Here is a 23473-nt window from a genome sequence, read left to right on the forward strand (position 1 = left end):
GGTGGATGTGCGCCTCTGAACTCCTGAATTACTGTGTTTACATCATAACTAATTAATTATGCAGAATGATGCATTCCTCTTGAAGAAGGCCCTGATGTGTTGGGGTCAGGTCATGAGGCCTGTTAGTTAGTTAGAGTAGGGGGAGTAGTCCCCAGGACTGACTGCAAGCACTCTAATACTAATGGTGCTAATAATGACCTACAGTCAATCAATTAGTCATCAATTAGCATTGTGAAGATGACGTCATGCAACTGGTGCCACACACTGTCAGCAGAATTAGCATTAGCCTGTGTGGCTGAGCTGTGCCTTAAGAAATGCTAACGTTTAGCCAAAGTGCGACGATCTCCAGGGAGCCAATCACGTCGTTCCGCGCCTCTGACGCGATGCGTGACGTCATTCGGCGATTACTCTGCGTGCTCGGCACCGAAAAGGCAGCGACGAAAACCGACCCTCACGCCGCGCTGAGAGGGGCTTCCCCGAATTAGATGCTGCACTTCTCGCTCCGGAGAGAAGCCGAGAGCCGAGAGCTGAGACCGGACAGGAGCTCCGTTTCCCCATGATGTCATCCTACTACCATCCGGGGAAGGAGGCGGTGGATATGGCGGCGATGAGCGAGCCGCTGTGCCTGGAGAGAGGTGGGGGCTGAGCGCACTCCCTGCTAGCTGTAGTAGCTGAGCATCATCACACAGACCCCCGGGATTAGGGTTGGGTCACGTATTTACTGGTTTTGGTCCAGTATGGGAGGAGCAGTGTGTTAGGGGTCTGGGCTGCTGGGGGCTATGCTGGGTTGCAGTCAGCAGTGGTCACTCTGTGGTCAGGGCTTATAGTAGCCACTGTGTGAATGGACACCGCCCACGGGCACCTTTGGGGTGTGGAATCTGTACTCCCTTGTTTGGGATAGTTTCTCCTCCACCTGTGTGAACTGTGGTGGACCTTTGGGGAATTAGACATTCTTAATTCATACTGGTCCTGTGGTTTTATATTGTTCTGTTGAGGTAGCTCTGATAGATAAGACCGGTATGAATTGGTCCTGTATTGTTCTGCTGATGTAGCTCTGATAGATAAGACCAGTATGAATTGGTCCTGTGGTTTTATATTGTTCTGTTGAGGTAGCTCTGATAGATAAGACCAGTATGAATTGGTCCTGTGGTTTTATATTGTTATGTTGATGTAGCTCTGATAGATAAGACCAGTATGAATTGGTCCTGTATTGTTCTGTTGATGTAGCTCTGATAGATAAGACCAGTATGAATTGGTCCTGTATTGTTCTGTTGATGTATTGCTAATATATAAAACCAGTATGAATTGGTCCTGTATTGTTCTGTTGATGTAGCTCTGATAGATAAGACCAGCATGATTTGGTCCTGTGGTTTTATATTGTTCTGTTGATGTAGCTCTGATAGATAAGACCAGTATGAATTGGTCCTGTATTGTTCTGTTGATGTATTGCTAATATATAACACCAGTATGAATTGGTCCTGTATTGTTCTGTTGAGGTAGCTCTGATAGATAAGACCAGTATGAATTGGTCCTGTATTGTTCTGTTGAGGTAGCTCTGATAGATAAGACCAGCATGATTTGGTCCTGTGGTTTTATATTGTTCTGTTGATGTAGCTCTGATAGATAAGACCAGCATGAATTGGTCCTGTGGTTTTATATTGTTCTGTTGATGTAGCTCTGATAGATAAGACCAGTATGAATTGGTCCTGTGGTTTTATATTGTTCTGTTGATGTAGCTCTGATAGATAAGACCAGCATGAATTGGTCCTGTGGTTTTATATTGTTCTGTTGAGGTAGCTCTGATAGATAAGGCCAGTATGAATTGGTCCTGTGGTTTTATATTGTTCTGTTGATGTAGCTCTGATAGATAAGACCAGCATGAATTGGTCCTGTGGTTTTATATTGTTCTGTTGATGTAGCTCTGATAGATAAGACCAGTATGAATTGGTCCTGTGGTTTTATATTGTTCTGTTGAGGTAGCTCTGATAGATAAGGCCAGTATGAATTGGTCCTGTGGTTTTATATTGTTCTGTTGATGTAGCTCTGATAGATAAGACCAGTATGAATTGGTCCTGTATTGTTCTGTTGATGTAGCTCTGATAGATAAGACCAGTATGAATTGGTCCTGTATTGTTCTGTTGATGTAGCTCTGATAGATAAGACCAGTATGATTTGGTCCTGTGGTTTTATATTGTTCTGTTGATGTAGCTCTGATAGATAAGACCAGTATGAATTGGTCCTGTGGTTTTATATTGTTCTGTTGATGTAGCTCTGATAGATAAGACCAGTATGAATTGGTCCTGTATTGTTCTGTTGATGTAGCTCTGATAGATAAGACCAGTATGAATTGGTCCTGTATTGTTCTGTTGATGTAGCTCTGATAGATAAGACCAGTATGAATTGGTCCTGTATTGTTCTGTTGATGTAGCTCTGATAGATAAGACCAGTATGTCCTTTTCATATAGTTATGACATATAGAACCAGTATGAATTGATCCTGTATTGTTCTGTTGATGTAGCTCTGATAGATAAGACCAGCATGAATTGGTCCTGTATTGTTCTGTTGATGTAGCCCTGATATATAACACCAGCATGAATTGGTCCTGTATTGTTCTGTTGATGTAGCTCTGATAGATAAGACCGGTATGAATTGGTCCTGTATTGTTCTGCTGATGTAGCTCTGATAGATAAGACCAGTATGAATTGGCCATGTATTGCTATACTGCACTGGTGATGTAGTGCTGATATATAACACCAGTATGAATTGGTCCTGTATCGTTCTGTTGATGTAGCTCTGATGGATAAGACCAGTATGAATTGGTCCTGTATTGTTCTTCTGATGTACCTCGGATAGATAAGACCAGTATGTCCTTTTCATATAGTTATGACCTATAGAACCAGTATGAATTGGTATAAGATTGTGCTGTTAATAGCGCTAATATATAACACCAGTATGAATTGGCCCTATATTGTACTGATGATGTAGCTCTGATAGATAACACCAGTATGAATTGGTCCTCTATTGTACTGTTAATACTGTTACTGTTACTGTTAAAATAATAGCTTTTGCGTATAGGACCAGTGTGTATTAGTCCTATGTTGTCCTTTTGATTTAGCTGTGATATATGGAACCAGTATGAATTGGTATGACAATACAGTTGTACAGTATAGAATCATCTTTATTAATAATGTTTACCCCTCTCTCTCTCTCTCTCTCTCTCTCTCTCTCTCGATCATTCATCCTCCTCTGCTTGCTCTCTCTCTCTCTCTCTCTCTCTCTCTCTCTCTCTCTCTCTCTCTCTCTCTCTCGATCATTCATCCTCCTCTGCTTGCTCTCTCTCTCTCTCTCTCTCTCTCTCTCTCTCTCTCTCTCTCTCTCTCTCTCTCTCGATCATTCATCCTCCTCTGCTTGCTCTCTCTCTCTCTCTCGATCATTCATCCTCCTCTGCTTGCTCTCTCTCTCTCTCACTCTTTCTCTCTCTCTCTCTCTCGATCATTCATCCTCCTCTGCTTGCTCTCTCTCTCTCTCTCTCACTCTCTCTCTCTCTCGATCATTCATCCTCCTCTGCTTGCTCTCTCTCTCTCTCTCTCTCTCACTCTCTCTCTCTCTCTCTCTCTCTCGATCATTCATCCTCCTCTGCTTGCTCTCTCTCTCTCTCTCTCTCTCACTCTCTCTCTCTCTCGATCATTCATCCTCCTCTGCTTGCTCTCTCTCTCTCTCTCTCTCTCTCTCTCTCTCTCACTCTCTCTCTCCCCTCTCTCTCTCTGTCTCTCTCTCTCTCTCTCTCTCGCTCTCTCTCTCTCTCTCTCTCTCTTTCTCTCTCTCTCTCTCTAGATGTGTGCAGGGTGATCGAGCTGTTGGACAGGCTGCAGAGGAGCGGTGAGCTGCCGCCTCCTAAACTGCAGGCGCTGCAGAGAGTCCTCCAGAGCAAGTTCTGTGCTGCTATCAGAGAGGTGGGCTTCCTCAATACACACTCACTCTCTCGCACACACACCATGGAATATGTTTCTTTTTTAGGTCTGTAGGTTCTGTTATAGGGTCCAAATCCTAAATGCTTTATCCTTATGTCCTATATATCCTATATGTAGATGAGCTCTGCCCCGATTCGCTGGTCTATATTGTGACTCATTAAAAAAAATAGTCCAGTTCAGCTGCTTCTTATACCGTCAGCTTAAAACGACAGGGATATACTGTTGTAGGCTGAATAGACGAATATGCACTATGTGTCCAAATGTTTGTGGACACCCCTTCTAATGAATGCATTCAGATACTTAAAGTTGCACCCATTGCTGACACAGATGTGCAAATGCACACACACAGCTTGTCTAGTCCCTGTAGAGAAGAATTGCTAATAAATGTAAGACTCTCTAAAGCAGATAAACATGAACCTATTGGCAACATGCTGCCTAATACCGGGCGTAGGCTGGAGGGGTATAAAGCCCCCCAGCATTGAGCTGTGGAGCAATGGAGGAACTGTGTTCTCTGGAATTGGGGAAGATGAGATGAAGTGGTGATCATCCTACATCCTGACCTCACTAACGCTCTGGTCGCTGAATCCAATCAAATCCTCACAGCAATGCTCTTCCAAAATCTAGTAGAAAGCCAGAAAGACAGCAGGAACCGGATCAGGATCAGGATCAGGATCAGGATTTTTTGTTAACTTTCATTTCAGAAGAAACAATGAATGAGCAGGTGTCCCAATACTTTTGTCTATATAGTGTATGCTTTAATAGACTGTCAGCAGTCACTATACTAGTCTGCTCCCATCTTGTAACACAGTTTAGCATATACTTCTGTTTACACTGTACTGGTTTAACTGAATCAGTTCGTTGAATTGAATCAGTTCGTTGAATTGAATCAGTCTAACATCAGGAGCCGCTGTTTGTCTTGTTATTAATTACTGCTTCATTGTTCTCTTCAAGTTGCCGGATGTTGCCCGTTAGATCCCGGTGGACAGTAAGCTGTGTGTGTGTGGGCAGGAGAGAGAGAGAGAGAGAGAGAAAGAGAGAGAGAGAGAGAGAGAGAGAGAGAGAGATTCTGAATGCAGGGATGAAGTCACTGATCTGACCGCACTGCTCTTTCTTCCTCCCACACTCCCACAGTGACTGCTGCTCCTCCAGACCTCCTCTGCATTCCTCCCTTTCTGACTGGAGCACGTCCCTCTAGCTCTCTCTCTCTCCGCTCGAGCATCTCCCTCCCGGCTCCACCATTCTCCTCTCCATGACACTTACACACACACACACACACACTCTGTGTAATGGCACTTTCCAGTGAAGGGTGGGCTGGGTGACGAAAATATAGAAACACTGTAATTTCGTTTGGCCGTCGTAGTGTCATTGAGATGTCCAGACTGAGTCTTATGAAGCCAATAGCTGGTAATTAACTGGCTGCCCACTTACACTACACAACAACTAGGGTTAAGTAAACATCTTCATGAGCATCTGGTCCATGAAAACCATGAAAACCTTTAAAACTTTTAAACATATGGATGTTTGAGCTTCAATAGAACAAGACAGAGAGATGGAGGTGCAATTTATATTAATAGAAATGAAATTTCCTTGTGAGAAAAAGGTTAAGACTGATATAATCAGAAAAGCATATTATGGTGTCGTCATGCTGCCCACCCTTACGTCCAGTTCCAGAGTAATGTTTTGGTTCCTCACTGTTTGCAGACGTCTGGCTGAAGCACAAGAACCTGAATTGTTCTAGCACTTTTTTATCACTTTGAATGACTGCCAACCACCCCCACACCCCACCCACACACACTCACTCGCTCACGCCGACTCACATTCACACTGTTCAGCTGTTTCAGCTGTCCGTCAATTGTCTGACTGTAATACTGCACCTTTCCCTGCTCTCCATGGCAGGTGTATGAACAGCTGTATGACACCTTGGACATCGTGGGTGGGCCTGAGGTCCGTGCTCAGGCTACTGCTAAGGTGAGTATGATAAGCCAAGCTGCAGTACATGGAATATAGACACTCATTCTTGCTGTTATCTAATTAGCCAATCGTGCTGCAGCACAATGTTTACATTAACCATCAGAATGAGGAAAAGTGGAAAAGTGTGATTCCAGAGGTGTCAGAGGTGCTGGTTTGAGCAGCACAACAGTCTCTACAGTTACTCAGAATGATGTAATGCGCATCCAGTGTGCAGCGTTCTGCAGATCTGCAGCCAGAAACAGCCAGAAACACCTAAGAATGCACAGCACCACCTCCAACCTTGAGGAGGATGGGCTCCAACAGCAGAAGACCACGTCAGGTTTACTTCTGTCAGCCAAGAACAGAAAGCTGAGGCTGCAGTGGCTCAGCACAGGCCCACCAACACTGGACAGTTGGAGCCTGGTCTGCTGTATCTCGTCTTTGGCTGGGGGTCACGGATAGTAGGGTCAGAATTAGATAACAACAGCATGCATCCATGGGCTCATCCCGCCTTGCGTCAGCAGTCCAGGCTGATGGAGGTGGTGTAGTGGTGTGGGGAAGGTTTTTTGGCACACTATTGGCCCATTTATACAGGCAAATAATTGTTATGTCATCTATGTCTGAACAAAACCATATGTCCAGGAAAGGTCACTTTACAGAAGGTAAATATTTCAGTGATATTTAATCATAATAATAACACTGTAATATAATAATATTTCCATATTGCCAAATTATAGTCACCAATCAGCATTCTCATTCTCACGCCTTTCATTCCTTCCAGGCCACCGTAGCAGCTTTTGCGGCCAGTGAAGGCCATGCCCACCCACGTGTAGTCGAGCTCCCCAAGACAGACGAGGGTTTGGGTTTTAACATCATGGGGGGAAAGGAGCAGAACTCTCCCATCTACATCTCCAGGGTCATCCCTGGGGGCGTGGCTGACCGGCAGGGTGGACTGAAGAGGGGTGACCAGCTGCTGTCGGTCAACGGAGTGGTATGTAGGGTGGCAGTTATGCTTTGTTTCAAGCCTTGCTGTTTTTAGGAGGGGACGAAAACTGGTTTTCCACAAACTGTAGTCATTTAACAAGAACCTGAAGCTTATGGCCCACCAATTAGCTCCAAATGTCCCAATACTTTTGTCCATATAGTGTATGTAATGTAGTGGCTACTGGGGTGGTACCAGTTCATAAAGCTCTCCACCTTTTCTTGTGAATGCAGAGTGTGGAAGGGGAGCACCATGAGAAAGCAGTGGAGCTGTTGAAGGCAGCACAGGGTTCAGTGAAGCTGGTGGTCCGCTACACCCCAAAGGTCCTGGAGGAGATGGAGGCCAGGTTTGAGAAGCTGCGCAGTGCCAGACGACGCCAGCAACACACCAGCTACTCGTGAGTGTGTTTTCTCTGTATGTCTGCCCTTACCTTTCTTGTTTTCCTGCACCATATGTCCAAATGTTTGTGGACACCCCTTCTAATGAAGGCTTTCAGATACTTAAAGTTGTGCCTATTGTTTACACAGATGTGCAAATGCACACACACAGCTTGTCTAGTCCCTGTAGATAATAGGACTCTTTGGAGCAGATAAAATTGAACCTATTGGCACCAGGTTGCCTAATGCCAGGTGTGGGCTAGAGGGGTATAAAGCCCCCCAGTATTGAGCTGTAGAGCAGTAGAGGTGTGTTCTCTGGAATATTAGTTGGTGCTCCATCCAATACTTTTTGGATGAGTTGGGGAGTTGAGGATGAGATGGGGTGGTGGATTGTCTCCTGTCACTGAATGCAATCAAATCCCCACAGCAATGCTCCTCCAGAATCTAATGGAAAGCATCCTTCTTCCCTGGACAGTAGAGACATTTATTCCAGCAAAATAAACTCTATTTTAATATCCTCAATTTCAGAAGAAACAATGAATGAGCAGGTGTCCCAATACTTTTGTCCATGTAGTGTATATGCACACAAATACATACACCCAGCTCTACTGACCCCAAATACCAGCATGTTGTGCCAAGTTAGGGGTTCGATAATGAGCATGCAGGGGCGGGGCTTAGTAGGGAGCGACCAGGATAGAAAGCAGCCTTTAGAAGATGCAGCAGAACAGCCTCTAGGGGGCGCATTTACTCACACTTACTAAAACCATCTCTTTCTCATTCACAGGTCTTTGGAGTCTCGAGGTTAACCAGCCCAAGCCTCTGGCTAGCCTGTTGACCTCCCCCATCCCTCGATCCACCAATGGGAAGACGGAAGACTAGCGGGTGTCGAGGAGAAGAGCGTAGACTCGACTTAGATGCGTTATGTGTATGTTTAGTGAAACGTTCCCAAAACAGTAGACCTCAAATATACTCTTCCCCCGTCCATCTGTTGGGAGAGACTGCATAGTGTATTCAGTCAGTCAGAGTGGTTTTTAAAAGCAAAGTCAGTGTGTGTGTATGTGTGTGTGTGTGTGTGTGTGTGTGTGTGTGTGTGTGAAAACACCCTGTTATTTATTGGTCAGAATTGTTAGCAAAGAACATAGACTATAGCAAACTATAGCAAACAGCTGATGTGAATGCAGCTTGTTCACGTTTCAGCAGCATGCCGTTTCACACCTCCAAGGGCTCTGTGTGTGTGACTTAAGCTGCTCTGTGGCTGGATGGTTTTAGGGAGGGAAACGATGGCTTGGGGGAGTTGTCAGTTATTGCTGAGCTCCTTAACTGCTCCCAGGTTATTTACTTGAGTTTCAGACAACATCCATAGACTATAGTTGTGGAGTTGTGCCTGTGTGTCCTCATGGTATAGGCCAGGTTTGCCCAGGAACTTTAGAACGTCTTCATTTTTGCTGTATTCCAGCTTACGAAACATTCTTCACCCAAGTGTTCAGTATTTATGATTGCATGATTCAGGTCCGGGCTGAACAATATCCGGGAACATTTTACGTTGACGTGTTTTTGTGATACATTTTTCGATAAAAAAAAAAAAAAAGGAAAGTCACAATGTCCCAAATAAAGGAAATTGCCACTTTAGCTATATAATTCATGTGATTAGTGGCTGCATTAAGGCACTAGTTTAGTATTCTAGTAGTAAAGAGGCACAATGGCTTTTTTGGGTGGCCAGTAAACCTAGTGGTTAAAGGGGAGGTGAGCTAGCAATCGGCAAGTCCAATCCCAGAATTCAATGTCTGAATTTTGATTCTTCAGTTTTGCACTGGAGCTACGAGGCTAATTTAATGGGAAAGATCATGGGTCACTATAGGCTTTCATTTTGTGTTTTTGCTACATTAACCTCATAATTCCAGTGCGAAACTAAAGAAGGGAACTTCAGACAGTGACCAGTGGTCACCAGCCGTAGGCCTAGACCTCTACCATCCTGTGGAGTCTAATTCCAACCAGAGTCTGTTACACATGTTTGATTGGCTGGATCAGATACATCTGAACTCTAGTAGTAGTATCTCTACGAGGAAGGCTGGTGGTAGCTCTCCATGAGGATGAATGGTGGTAGCTCTCCATGAGGATGAATGGTGGTAGAACTTCATTAGGATGAATGGTGGTAGAACTTCGTGAGGGTGGATGGTGGTAGATCTTCTTGAGGATGACTGATGGTAGATGTCTTAAGAGGATGGCTGGTGGTAGCTCACAATGAGGATGACCGGCAGGTAATCTTCATGAGGAAGGCTGATGGTAGCTCTCTTTGAGGAAGGCTGGTGGTAGATCTCCATGAGGAAGGCTGGTGGTAGATCTCCACAAGGAAGGCTGGTGGTAGCTCTCTATGAGGATGGCTGGTGGTAGATCTCCATGAGGAAGGCTGGTGGTAGATCTCCATGAGGATGGCTGGTGGTAGATCTGCATGAGGAAGGCTGGTGGTAGCTCTCTATGAGGATGGCTGGTGGTAGCTCATTATGAGGAAGGCTGGTGGTAGATCTCCATGAGGAAGGCTGGTGGTAGATCTCAATGAGGAAGGCTGGTGGTAGATCTCAATGAGAAAGGCTGGTGGTAGATCTCAATGAGGAAGGCTGGTGGTAGATCTGCATGAGGATGGCTGGTGGTAGATCTGCATGAGGAAGGCTGGTGGTAGCTCATTATGAGGAAGGCTGGTGGTAGCTCATTATGAGGAAGGCTGGTGGTAGATCTCCATGAGGAAGGCTGGTGGTAGATCTCCATGAGGAAGGCTGGTGGTAGATCTCCATGAGGAAGGCTGGTGGTAGATCTCCATGAGAATGACTGATGATAGATGTCTATGAGGATGCCTGGTGGTAGCTCTCCATGAGGATGCCTGGTGGTAGCTCTCCATGAGGATGCCTGGTGGTAGCTCTCCATGAGGATGGCTGATGGTAGATCTCCATGAGGATGGCTGAAGGTAGATCTCCATGAGGATGCCTGGTGGTAGATCTCCATTAAAATTACTGGTAGTTAATCTCCATGAGGATGGCTGAAGATCGATCTCTAAGAGGATGACTGGTGACCACTGACCTATTTGTGCTGACCTAGTTCACGTGTGTTGGGAGGTGAAATACAGCAAAAAATACGGCCCTGGAGTCCCAGAAGACTGGTAAAGATGAAGTCCTACTACTTTATAAAAGACTCTACAGTAGGGCCACTGCAGACGACCACTATGGAGTAGAAGACCTCTGCCTGACCTCACACTTGTTGAACACATAGCTTTTGCTCTGCACTGTACGCCCAAAGATACTGTCTGAATCCTCAGAAGAAGGAACTCCATGTGTGTACGTCTGTGTGTGAGTCACTGGATGAGTGAGTGAGCGAGAGCGTGAGTGTGTGTGAGAGAGAGAAAAGTGGTGTGTTAATACTGTAAACGTGTTTGTGCTAGGATTATGAATGTCGCTGTGTCAGCAGGTCCTCTAACCCTGTGTCCTGGAGCTGTTACATGTGGCTTTGAGCTGCTGGTCATGCCTGGTTAGATATTCATGAGCGTTTATTTATTTACTCATTCATTCCTACAATAAAATCTATGATGTTATCTAACAGCAGATCTGGAGGCTTACTGTATGTGTGATGCTGTTTGTGTTCAGCAACAAATGTCTTTACTACAGCTGACCGAAAACGGGTACTGAGGCCTGCAATATCGCTGTAGTCATGGGTGCCGTATGGTGGGGGATCAGACATGTATAGAGTACTAGAGACCCAGACTTGAGTAAAAGTACAGGTGCTCGATCAAAAAAGTGACTTGAGTAGAAGTGGAAGTGTCTTTAAGCTCCAGACTTAAGTGGAAGTACCAAAGTATTCAACAGTTTTTGTACTTAAGTACTGCGAGTAGTTTAGTATTCTAAAATGTACTCATTAAGTACTGAGAGTAAAAGTACAAGTACTGTGTTCTGTAGTTATTCTGAACCTGTAGGTTTATTTATTCTGTTATCAACAGACATGTATAAAGTACTGGAGACCAAGACTTGAGTAAAAGTACAAGTACAAGTACTTTATGAAAAAGTGACTTGAGTAGAAGTAGAAATGTCTTTAAGCTCCAGACTTACTTACATAAGTGGAAGTACTAAAGTAATTAGCATTTTTGTACTTAAGTATTGCAAGTAGTTTAGTATTCTAAAATGAACTACTTAAGTACTGAAAGTAAAAGTACAGTACTGTGTTCTGTAGTTCTTACAGAAGCAGTCAAAAGTTTGGGTATCAGTGTTTATATTATTTCAGATGCTCAGACTTAAGCACTGTCTCAGTTCCTCTGGCTGTAGTAGAAGGACAGGACTGTAGAAGACACACGAGTCTTCAGTTCACTCTCTAAACAAACTCGCCCAAAAGAGAGAGAGAGAGAGAGAGCTGAACAGACCTGACTCAACCCGCCACATACAAGAGTTTCACCTGTAAAACCAGTGAGGAGAGCAGCTCCAACCCCTGAGCTTCACTCTCTGAAAACTCAACTACAGCTGAAAGATCTCAGGCCATTTGGACACATACGAGTATTTGCAGGAGGTGAAGATGGAGGATCTTCTTCTTCCATCTGGAGATAAACTAACAGAGCTCCAGCGTCAGTGTCCTCACTGCAGCAGCGGAGTGAGAGGAAGACCGGCAGCATGCTCGCTCACGGCTCGATCGCCTGTTCTGCTCAATGCTGAGGCGGCTTCAGGCTATCTATCAGTAGATCCAGTATTTTTACAGTAGTTCAGTAGTGAAGAAGTCCTACCTACTTACTATGCATCTCATGGGGGATCCGGATGCTTCTAATGGTCTGTGACTGACAGTGGCCCTAACAAATGTATTAATTGAATATTTTGGCAGAATTATTAGAGTTGTGAGGCCCAGTGTAATATCTTTTCATGGGGCCCAGAATCCCTGGCACTGTCAGAAAGGGAATTTCTGAAGTTCACAGTAAGATCTGAGGGTCTAACATTGTGTTTGTTCACAGTGTGACCTGCAGTGCCATCTAAAATCAGTTACTGAGGCCTGTAAATGATAATTGGAAGGGGAACTTCTGAACCCCTCGAGTTAGATTGCCTGAAATTAAGTCTGGTGGTAGTATTAGACCTCCTGTAGCTCATGACACCAAACGTGTCATACATGATGGTATATTTCATCACTACAGCCACCAATAATATTCAAATTCAATAATAGCTGTAATGATAAAGTTGCAAAGGGACTTTCTCAAATATTTGATATGCAGTGCCTGATCTGCGGTGCCATTTCTGCTGATTGTGTTTAGAGATGAGGGATTTCTGTTCAAATGTTTGCTGAACCCCATGCTAATGAATGCATTCAGCTGACACAGATGTGCAAATGCACACACACAGCTTGTCTATTCCCTGTAGAGAAGTACTGCCAATAGAACAGATAAAAACATGAACCTATTGGCACCATGTCTTAATGCCAGGCGTGGGCTGGAGGGGTATAAAGCCCCCAGCATTGAGCTGTGGAGCAGTGGAAGAACTGTGTTCTCTGGATTAATGGCGCTCTAACCAATGCTCTTAGGAAGGTTTGGGGAGTTGGGGATAAGGTGATGTGAGGTGGGATGGGGTGGTGATCATCCAACATCCAGATGCTCATCACAGCGATGCCCCGTAGAGACAGGTACTCTTCACAAAAGCAGGTTAACTTTTAATGCCCTTGATTTCAGAAGAAACAGCGCATAAGCAGGTGTCCCAATACTTTTGTCCACATGGTGTAGCTGTAGCAACAAAATCAGAAGTCATGTATTTATTTATTTATTTATTTCTATTTGTTTCACTACACTGACTTTGTTGCTACAGCTGCACTGTATGGACAAAAGTATTGGGACACCTGCAACGTAATACCGACTACCTACTACAGATTAAATTATTAATGCTTTAATTAATAAGTATTACATAATTTCATTATTAATTATTTAATTATGAAGTAAGCATTAAATAAATACATTTATACTTATTTAATTATTACATTTTTCATTATTTGTTTACAAACTTGCTACGGCATCCCAGGTAGTTGGAATGATGTTGCAGCTGTCCCAATACTTTTGTCCACATGGTGTAGCTGTAGCAACAAAGTCAGAAGTCATGTATTTATTTATTTATTTATTTATATTTGTTTCACCAAACTGACTTTCTTGCTACAGCTGCACTGTATGGACAAAAGTATTGGGACACCTGCAACATCATACCGACTACCTACTACAGATTAAATTATTAATGCTTTAATTAATAAGTATTACATAATTTCGTTATTAATTATTTAATTAGGAACATTTATAATTATTTATTTATTACATTATTAATTAATTTTGAATATCCGTCGCAACCATCAGAGTGACGTCTTCCCACGCAGCTCTCCCATTGGACGGATTCTGTTTGGACCGCGGTCTGATTGGACGCCGTCATGTTTCTATAGCAACTGTAAACTCTGGCCTCGGCTCCAGGAGAAGACGCAATGGCTAACTGAGCAGTGTGGGCTGTGAGTAGGGCTGTAGTTCACCCTGGTCTCTGGTTTGCTGGTGAGCTGATGGACCGTTGGTGTAGAGAAAGGCTAAGCCTCGCTCAGACCTCCGCGGGTGTTGGGCACTACTCTCATCAGCGTCTGCCGCCTGTCCACACCGAGAGCTGTAAGGTGTGTAGCTATATACGCTATGTGGACAAAAGTATTGGGACACCTGCTCATTCATTGTTTGTTCTTTAATGCATTCAGCGGCAAGAGATGATCACCACCCCACCTCATGATCCCCAACTCCCCAACTCATCACAGCTCTTCCACTGCTCCACAGCTCAATACTGGGGGCTTTATACCCCTCTAGCCAACAGTTGGAGCCAATATGTCCGGGTTTATCTGCTCCAGACAGTCCTATTCTATTGGCAGTAGCTACTGTTGTGTGTGTGTGTGCATTTGCACATCTGTGTCAGCAAAGGGTAGGGTGTCCACATATATTTGGACATGTAGTGTATGATAAACAAGAGTGAGACGGCCTCTATCTTCTCCAGGACCTTGTTATGGTGTGGCGGACCACCAGCAATGGATGCAACTTCAAGTAGCTGAATGGATTCATTAGAAGGGGTGTCCACAAACATTTGGACATATAGTGTATCATCTACTTTCTTCAAAATGAAACATTTTTGTTTACATTTTTTGTAATGTTAATCTGCAAAACATATTGATTATAGCATGTTATTGATCTTTGAGCACATGAGGCAGTAGAGGTTTAACCGGCCTATTTATTCCTCCAGAATGCCCCCCTCCCTCCTCGTCTCCAGCGGGGGAACCGAGTTCCTGGACCCCTACATTACTCTCTTACTTCCCACACTGAGTATGACAGCAAACCCATTGATGGGCCACTGGGCAACACCATGTACTCCAAAGCCTCTCCTCACTGGAACACACACTTCCTGAATGAACTGGCTCAAAAGGTAGTGTGTGTGTGTGTGTGTGTGTGTAAGAATAATAATTATTAATGTATATAGAGGTTTTTAATCACTAAAAGACAGTTTCTCTTGCAATATAAATCTTCTAAATGTTGTTATTATTATGGTATGGTGGTTATATTGTTATCCGATATATATTTTCTGCCAGATTCTCTCTGTGTTTTTTGTCCCGCAGTCCCACATAGTACCTTTCTACAGTGTAACCCCCTCTAGCATCCACTTAACACTATAGCAACCACCTGGGATACCATAGCAACCACCTAGCAACTATTTAGCAACACCATACCAAATACCTGGGATACTGCAGCAACCACTTAGAAACAACCTAGCATTACCATAGCAACCACTTGGGATATCATAGCAAGCACCTAGCAACATCATGTGAACCACCTGGCTAACTCTTAGCAACTACCTAGAATATCACAGCAAACACTTAGCAACACCATACCCGCTACCTAGGGGTTACTATAGCAACCACTTAGCAACATCATAGCAACCACCTATCAGCCACTTGGCAACGCTGTACCAAATACCTGGGATACTGCAGCAACCACTTAGAAACAACCTAGCATTTCCCTAGCAACCACCTGGGATATCATAGCAAGCACCTAGCAACACCAAGTGAACCACCTGGCTAACTCTTAGCAACCACCTTGCATATCATAGCAATCACCTAGCAAACACTTAGCAACATCATACCCACTACTTAGGGGTTACCATAGCAACCACTTAGTAACATCATAGCAACCACCTAGCAACCACATGGCAATGTCATACCAAATACCTGGAATAGCGCAGCAACCACTTAGAAACCACCTAGCATTACCATAGCAACCACCTGGGATATCATAGCAGGCACCTAGCAAACACTTAGCAACACCATACTCACTACCTGGGGATACCATAGCAACCACTTAGCAACATCATAGCAACCACCTAGCAACCACTTGGCAACGTTGTACCAAATACCTGGGATACCGCAGCAACCACTTTGAAACCACCTAGCATTACCATAGCAACCACTTGGGATATCATAGCAGCCACCTAGCAACACCACTAGTTAGTTATTATTGTTTTTAGTTGTTACATATTATTATTACTATTATTGTTGTTGTTATTGTTATTTTTATTATTCATAGTAATATATAATAATAATAATAATAATAGTATCATTATTATTACTCCCAGGTTTCTTCCTCCAGCTATGAGGGACTTTTTCCTGCCGCTGTCGTCTTTGGCTGCTCTTTTGGGTTTAGATGTTTTATTGTTTCGGTTCTTTTAAATCTTATTTCTGTGTTTCTGTAAAGTAGCTTTACTTCAGGCTGTAGAGATCGCTATGCAAATTGACTTCACCTAATACTGTGTCTGTACTGATGTTTCACTACAGCTCCGGGATTGCCGGTCAGTCAAGGTTGTCTCAAAGCCTGTCAGCGAAATGCAAGACTGCTACAGAGGCCGGTCAGCACCACATGAGCCTCTAGTGGACCACTGCAGGACCCTGCTGGTAAGAGGGACTGACAGGCTGGGGAACCATTACCACTCTTGCAGCTTTAACGTCTTTAGTTGCTGTCTTTTTATTCAGGTGTTAATCTTCAGACTGATTATTTACGACAGTGGGAACGTGACATACACACTATATGTCCAAAAGTATCCAGACACCCCTTCTACTAGGAGCAATGCTGTGAGGATTTGATTGCATTCAGGGACAAGAGCGTTAGTGAGGTCAGGATGTTGGACGGACACCACCCCACCGCATCCCCAACTACCCAACTGATCCTAAAAGCATTGAGTGGAGCACCATCCATCAGTCCAGGGAACTCAGTTCTTCCACCACTTCACAGCTCAATGCTGGGGGGTCTTTATACCCCTCTAGCCCATGCCATTAGAAGGGGTGTCCACAAATATTTGACCTTAAACCTCCTTTTCATTCTGAATGTGTACTAATTTGTAAGATGTAAATACTGAGGTAAAGCTGATGGATGCAGGAGAAGGTTCTAGAGCTGACAGCAGCGTGATGGATGAAGGAGCTGACAGTAAGGTGCACAGCACAGAGCTGAAAGCAGGGATTTGTGGACTAAATGAGTAAATGAGAGGGAGAGGGGATTACGAGCAGAGAGGCCTTTCCTGGAAGCTGGAAGAAAATATTAGCATGTCAGAGGGAGAGGAAGTGAATACATTAATGCTAAATAATGATAATTCATGCAAAGTATCTTAATGGATAGGCTCCTCTTAGCCTAAGGATTATATAGCTCTCAGCAGGCCTGGCTGTCTACTCTAATGGAACTTTAGGGCTGATGGAGGGACTTATGCTGCTTCTTCTTTCTTCAACCAGGCGCTGTATGGACGACTTGACCGAGCCCCAGCCCTTCTGCCCAAAGAGCCGCAGCTCAGCACATCTCAGGCGGACTACAGGCGCTTCAGCAGGTGAGATCTGACCACCAGAGGGCAGTGTAGCCGCACGGATGGGCGGTGAATTAGGCCCGTGGTGGCGGTGGTACTTGGTATCATGGGGTGTAATCGTTTATACTGGCAGAAGTGGGTTGGAGATTCAATCATAAATCAGTAGCTGAGAGAAAACAGCCATGGATCATTTCGCCGCACCCGAGAGGAGACTTTTAAAGTGTGGGGTCTAAAATACCCATACTGCGCTATTGCAAATCATACTCCTGAAAAGCAAGAAAACAACAGTTGCTCCCAGCTACCTGCAGCGTGCCTTTTTGGCTGTTTATGCACAGGATGAGTCATGGCTGGACAGTTCTGCCATCGGTTAAAGGGCTGATATCATGGGACACTGGAAAAAATAGGGCATCTCATGTAAACCGATGGACATTTGGTAATATAGCTAAACACACATACAACTAAAAAATTATTTTTTAAATCATGTGTAAAATGTAATTAATAGAACTGTTATTCTCCTGTAATTAAAAAGTTGGAACCCCCTACATTTATTTTTTATTACGACTGTGTAAAATTGGTATCAGGTGCAGAACATCAGCTGCAGATGATCAGAACATGGTTAGAGAGGATTATTCTGGAGGAGTCTGTCTGATGTAAACCTGTCAGGTGCTCTTGATGGTTGAAGTGAGGGGTAGGATGATCACCATGGCCAGATCCAAAGAGCTCTCTGAGGCCTTTAGAAAGAAGGTTGTAGATGCAGGTGAGTCTGGGAAGGGGTTAAAAAAGATGGACGTTCCTCTGTCCACTATATCATTTAGGAGCGGAGAACAACTGCCAGCAAGGCCAGATCAGACCATCCTAGCAAGTTCAGCCGAGTCATCAATAGGTGATTTGGGTACATACTGCCTGCCATCAGCAGCCGGACCCTGTAGGGAGCACAATTGGCCTGGCTCCCCCCCCCCCCCACATTACTTTAGTGAGATGCTGGCCGGCACAGGCATCTGCTAGCCGATGCATCAGAGCTGGGTACCCGACGCTGTCCTCTGAGATTCCTCGTTGGTTACCTGCTGACATTGCTTTGGCAGCAGTTCAAAAAGAGGAATGTGTGGGAGGAGGCCTGCCTCAGCCATCACTCTTCCAGTGTCCAGGGCATTACATGTGATAAGCGGAGAGCAGGAATGTGTGGTTTGGGTAGTTGGCTATCTAAAATTGGAGAGGAAAAATTGTAAAAAAAATTAAAAAAATTAAGTAAAATTAAGCAACAACAAAAAAGTGTGTTGTATCCCCTTCGTTAACAAACGACCCAACCTGTGCACTGACCGTCCCAAGTAGCTTTCATTTGCCCACGTTTATATGCAACAGGCAGGCTAATGTAATTGAAATCCTCATTTCTGTTTCTGGCCAACAACAGCGGCTGCAATCCCAACACACAAACACAATGAACGCTCACTGTCACTGAGTGATGCATGGCTGTGTGTAAGTGATAAGTTGGCCGTGGACCCGTATTCCTTCCAGGGCTCCTTTGAATAAGTACATTTGGTTGAGCTGACCTCAGAACTGAGAGGGTCACTGAATCATCGGGAAACACTTTGTTTAAAGGGCACTTAAAACCCCCTTCCTTGGTTTTAAGGGGCTTTAGAGGAAGCACTCTGAATCCTAGCCGTGACACAGCGCTCGTGGATCGATTCCTCACCTGTGATAGGGGAAAGAAGGTTACTCTCAAAGGGCCCACAAAGTCCAAAATGCATCTCCACTGACAGAGCTGTTGATGCAAACAAGGTGCTGAAGTAAGAGGCTAATGGACTCGAAACACAGCAAACCAGCAGCACATTTAACTGATTTTTTACTAATGTGCCAAGTTATTAATGTTGCCATAAAATTAATGCGTTTATTGAGTATTAAAGTTGTTGTTTAATGCACAAGTAGTGAGTTTGTGACTTTAGTTGGGGTGAAAAATGCTTAGATGCAATGTTGCAAGTCTATTTACCTCCCTGTTATTATGAAACACACAGATTTTCTTTTTACGAGAGCTTGTAATTAATAAGCTCTGCTGGTTTCCAGCACCAGTGACGGCCCACGCTGAACTGGACAGTGCTGCTGTCCTCTCACCGGGTCCTCTCAGTGCGATGTGCTGTCAGAAAGCTGAATATTAAGTCAGTACTTTCCCTTTTTAGCTCCAGTTTGGTTCAGCTGAGGGAGTCCAGTTTGTTTTCAAGGGCGCGGATGATGGAGAGAAGAGATAGTAAAAGCTAGTGTCGGCTAGTGTTAGCTTTTAGCCTAGCGTAGTTCCCCTTTTGCTCCCACAGCTTTCACTTTTCTGCTCTCCAGTATCATCAACATCATATTGTCCTGAAGTCGAAGCCGTGTTATACTATTTCACCGGCTGTGACTAGAGCTTTCGCTAGTGGGCGGGGTATTTGTACATTGTAAGTCAAGACTGTGATGTAACAGTTTTGGGGGTTTGGCATTGAGCTGTTTTTTCAGCTCTGTTTTTACACAGACATTTTACAGTACCTCAAAAGTACCATTCAGTGATATCTGGCCATTATTTTGCTTGGCTGCCATAGCCTAATATTAACAAACTACACTGATGGGGAGACTCATTTTATGTTGTGGTTATTACTGATAAAATTATATTGCATATCTTGCATTCTGTTGTTTATTCATACACCGATCAGCCATAACACTGTGAAAAACATTGATTAACTTCATCTTCAGTGGCTCCTGCCTCCAACTGCCTGGTGCCAGATACCACAGAACGCCTTGAGAGGTCTTGTGAAGTCCATGTCCCGAATGGTCAAGGGGGACCAACTCAGCATTATGCAGGAGGTGCTAATGTTATGGCTGATTGGTGCAAGTGTGTAATGATTACAAAACTTTTCCCATTGGATTTAACTATGGTAAAAAGCACTGTAGTTTGATCATGTGGCTTATTATTCTGTCTGTTTTAGGTCTGAATTGGCTCCTCCCTCAGCCCTGAATGCCCCGCCCATTCAAGGAACCCTGACCAAGAGCGCAGCACTCAGCCGCCTGCCCCCTCATAAAGTCCCACCTGACGCAGCCTCTCGGCTGCAGTTGCCCCGCCCATGCTTGGCCTTGCCCCACGGTGGTGGACACAGTCTGTACATGGATAGTTTCACTGTACCAGCCTGTCTCCCCAAACTGCACACCCCTGCTGCTGCTCAGGACGGGGCAAAATGCAGAGAGAAGAGTGGCAGGGGGTTGACCGAGCACATTCTGGAGGTGCCTAAAATGTACAACACAGAGAATCAGACCTGTGGGAAAGGAAAGATGGTGCTTGTCTGAGGAGGACTAGGGAAGAGGTTGGTAGATGTGGAGAACCGGTAGATAATGAATGCTCTATTGGATTTTTGAGCGATGCCAAAGAACCTTCACTTGAGGTCAAGGTCATACATCTTTGATATAAACATGGCTGGAAGGTGGAAAAATGGGCAAGCCTAAGGATCTGCTTCCGGAACCAAAGTGGTTCTTCTATGGCATCGCTCAAAGAACCCCTTGAAGCACCTTCATCTTTAGGAGTGTAACGTCCATCTGTCCAATCCGTAGCCTATAGTCAATAAACATTTGTATTTCAGAACCAGTCTGTGGGTAAGGTTTACAGTGTGTGTAAACAGAGACAGTGTGTGTGTGTGTGTGTGAGAGAGAGAGAGATCTTGCTGAACAGGCAGTTGACTTCACAGCGAGACAGCTGAAGCGAGCGGAGCTCTTGCAAGAAGCGAGACGGGGAGGCCGGGAGTAGAAGAAAAAATAGCGGGTATTTGGCAGCATCTCGCAAATTAGCTTTTGAATCCATGTGAGTTTTTCCCGCCCCTGTTCTTCACTCTCTTCCGCCCACCTGCTCTCTGGATCTCTGCCTCCCCTCCCCTTCCGTCTCCCACCGCAACCTGCCAGACAGACTGAGGGAGAGCGAGGGTGCAGCAAAGGTTTAGAGTTGTACAGAATTTCTAAAGATAACCTCCTCTCTGTTAAGCTATGTGGACAAAAGTATTGGGACACCTGCTTATAAATAAGGGTATTAAAAAGAGTTTATCCTGCTTCGGTGGGGGTAACTGTCTCTACTGCCCAGGGAAGAAGTTATCCTATCAGATTTTGAAGAAGAGAGGTCAGTATGTAGGATGATGATCACCACCCCACATCATCCAAAGCTCCACAACTCATCCCAAAAGTATTGGATGGAGCACCACCAACCATTCCAGAGAACACAGTAGTTCCCCTGCTCCACAGCTTAGTGCTGGGGGGCTTTATACCCCTCTAGCCAACGGCGTAAGGCATTGGAACCAATAGGTTCATGTTCATTATCTGTTCCAGAGAGTCCTATTTTATTGGCAATGCTTCTCTACAGGAACTGGACAAGCTCTGAGTGTGTGCATTTGCACATATGGTCAGCAATGGGTGCAATTTAAAGTAGCTGAATGCATTTATTAGAGGGGGTGTCCACATACATTTGGACATGCATACTGAATGACTAATGAGACCATTATTACAGTCATTTCCCTGTTGTTGTTGTAAACCCCCTCACTACTAAGCGTGGAGAAGTGTCTGTATGTATGTTGTGCAGGTGTGGGTGAGGGTCGAGTATTGTATGGTGAATTATGACCTACAGAAACACCCTCTGACCAAAACATACACACACACACACACAGGACCCTGAACTGGGTGGGGTTGTTTTCTGCTGAAGTAATAAATTATGTCAGTCCCATCCAGTCCAGCAGTCCTGAGGTCTGCAGTGAGGTCACTGTCGTAAAAGACAGCTTTCCTGCTGTTTCTTTTGTCATGGTCTGAGATGATTGGTCGATGTTCATTAGTTTAATTAGATCAGACTGATCAGAAGAGTCTTAAGGAAATGAATGAAAAGCTATATGTTAAGAGGTTTCCGCGTAGCAACGATTTTTACATTTATTTTCTAAACAGAATCAATGGGCTGCAAAAGTCTGTACATCCTTCTTATGTGCCGATGATACACATACACTACTAACACCCAACCGACCACATGGGCTACCACAGCAACCTTTTGGCAACCATTTCAGACAGTATAGCAACAACTTGAGATACTATAACAACTGTCTAGAAATCATCTAGCAACCATTTAGCAACACTGTGGCATCCACCTGGGATAGATATTAACCTCTTGGCAACACCCTAACAAGCACCTAAGTCACTATAGCATACACCTGGGATACCATAACAAGTGCCTAGCAACCACTAAGCAACACCACAGCAACCACCTTGCTATACCATAGCACCAATGTATGGCAACCACCTGGGATACCATATCAAGTGCCTAGCAACACCTTAGAAACCGCCTAGCGAAACCATAGCAGCCACCTTGCAAAATGAAAGCATCCACTTTGCAACACTACAGTACCCTTCTAGCAACTACAGCATAGCAACCACCTGGGATAAGATAGCAACCATTTGACAACACCCTAACAACCACCTACGACACTATAGCAACCACGTGGTATACCATAACGGCCACCTAGCAACCACTAGCCAACATTACAACAACCACTTTGCAACATAATAGTGACCACCTGGGATGCCATAGTAACCATGTAGCAACCACTAAGCAACACCACAGCAACCACCTTGCTATACTATAGCACACATGTATGGCAACCACCTGGGATAAGATAGCAACACCCTAACAACCACCTACCTAACAACCACACAGCAATCACATGGTACAGCATAATGACCACCTAGCAACCACTTAGCAACATAATCCCAGCGACCACCTGGGATACCAGTTTCGCAAAAACATATTTAAAAAAGTAGAAACCACCTGACAAGACCACTCCTGACTCCTGACGTTGCTGAGTATATACCCAGCAAAGGATATACTACATGGACAAAAGTATTGGGACACCTGCTCATTCACTGTTTCAGTCGAATCAAAGCAATTAAAAGAGTTGATCCTGCTTTTGTTGGAGTAACCGTCTCTACTGTCCAGGGAAGAAGGCTTTCCACTAGATTTTGGAGCACTGCTATGGGCATAATAACCACATAGCTACACCATAGCAACCACCTAGAAGACACAGTTTCACAAAAACCCATTCCAAAAAGCTGGTAAAAACCTGGGAAGACCGTTCCTGACTGCTGACTTTGCTGGACTGTGCTGCAGCATCTCTGTCCAAATATGATTTCTGCATTAATTTAGCTTACAGCAATCGAAACTCAATGTGCAGATAAGCAGATAAGCCTCATTGATCTGATACCCTAACCTTTGTAATTTAATACTCGTGTTCAGCAGCAGGGTTCGTGCACAGCCTGTATTTAGCAGCGTATTTTTATTGGGAAATATTGTACCATCCTGCCATGCCT

At 44.5% G+C, this 23473-nt stretch overlaps 2 protein-coding genes across 2 annotated transcripts; both read left to right on the forward strand.

The window, feature by feature from the left end:
* The first annotated feature begins 385 nt into the window (after positions 1-385).
* On the forward strand, positions 386-10865 carry lin7b (lin-7 homolog B (C. elegans)). Its single transcript, XM_072694049.1, has 6 exons — positions 386-635; positions 3835-3953; positions 5868-5939; positions 6703-6912; positions 7137-7300; positions 8065-10865. Exons 1-6 carry the CDS (start codon positions 557-559, stop codon positions 8084-8086), a joined length of 666 nt encoding a protein of 221 aa, XP_072550150.1. The 5' UTR covers positions 386-556; the 3' UTR covers positions 8087-10865.
* Positions 10866-13742: 2877 nt separating this feature from the next.
* On the forward strand, positions 13743-20688 carry saxo3 (stabilizer of axonemal microtubules 3). Its single transcript, XM_072694148.1, has 5 exons — positions 13743-13925; positions 14537-14716; positions 16119-16235; positions 17064-17155; positions 20080-20688. Exons 1-5 carry the CDS (start codon positions 13821-13823, stop codon positions 20432-20434), a joined length of 849 nt encoding a protein of 282 aa, XP_072550249.1. The 5' UTR covers positions 13743-13820; the 3' UTR covers positions 20435-20688.
* Positions 20689-23473: the final 2785 nt, after the last annotated feature.

This window comes from Salminus brasiliensis, chromosome 12 (assembly GCF_030463535.1).
Source record: "Salminus brasiliensis chromosome 12, fSalBra1.hap2, whole genome shotgun sequence".
NCBI classification, from domain to species: Eukaryota; Metazoa; Chordata; class Actinopteri; order Characiformes; family Bryconidae; genus Salminus; species Salminus brasiliensis.

Coding starts and splice junctions, on each gene's coding strand:
- lin7b (XM_072694049.1), top strand. CDS start 557: ATGATGTCATCCTACTACCATCCGGGGAAGGAGGCGGTGGATATGGCG. Junction 636..3,834: donor GCCGCTGTGCCTGGAGAGAG/GTGGGGGCTGAG, acceptor CTCTCTCTCTAG/ATGTGTGCAGGGTGATCGAG. Junction 7,301..8,064: donor CAGCAACACACCAGCTACTC/GTGAGTGTGTTT, acceptor TCTCATTCACAG/GTCTTTGGAGTCTCGAGGTT.
- saxo3 (XM_072694148.1), top strand. CDS start 13,821: ATGGACCGTTGGTGTAGAGAAAGGCTAAGCCTCGCTCAGACCTCCGCG. Junction 14,717..16,118: donor TGAATGAACTGGCTCAAAAG/GTAGTGTGTGTG, acceptor GTTTCACTACAG/CTCCGGGATTGCCGGTCAGT. Junction 16,236..17,063: donor ACCACTGCAGGACCCTGCTG/GTAAGAGGGACT, acceptor TTCTTCAACCAG/GCGCTGTATGGACGACTTGA.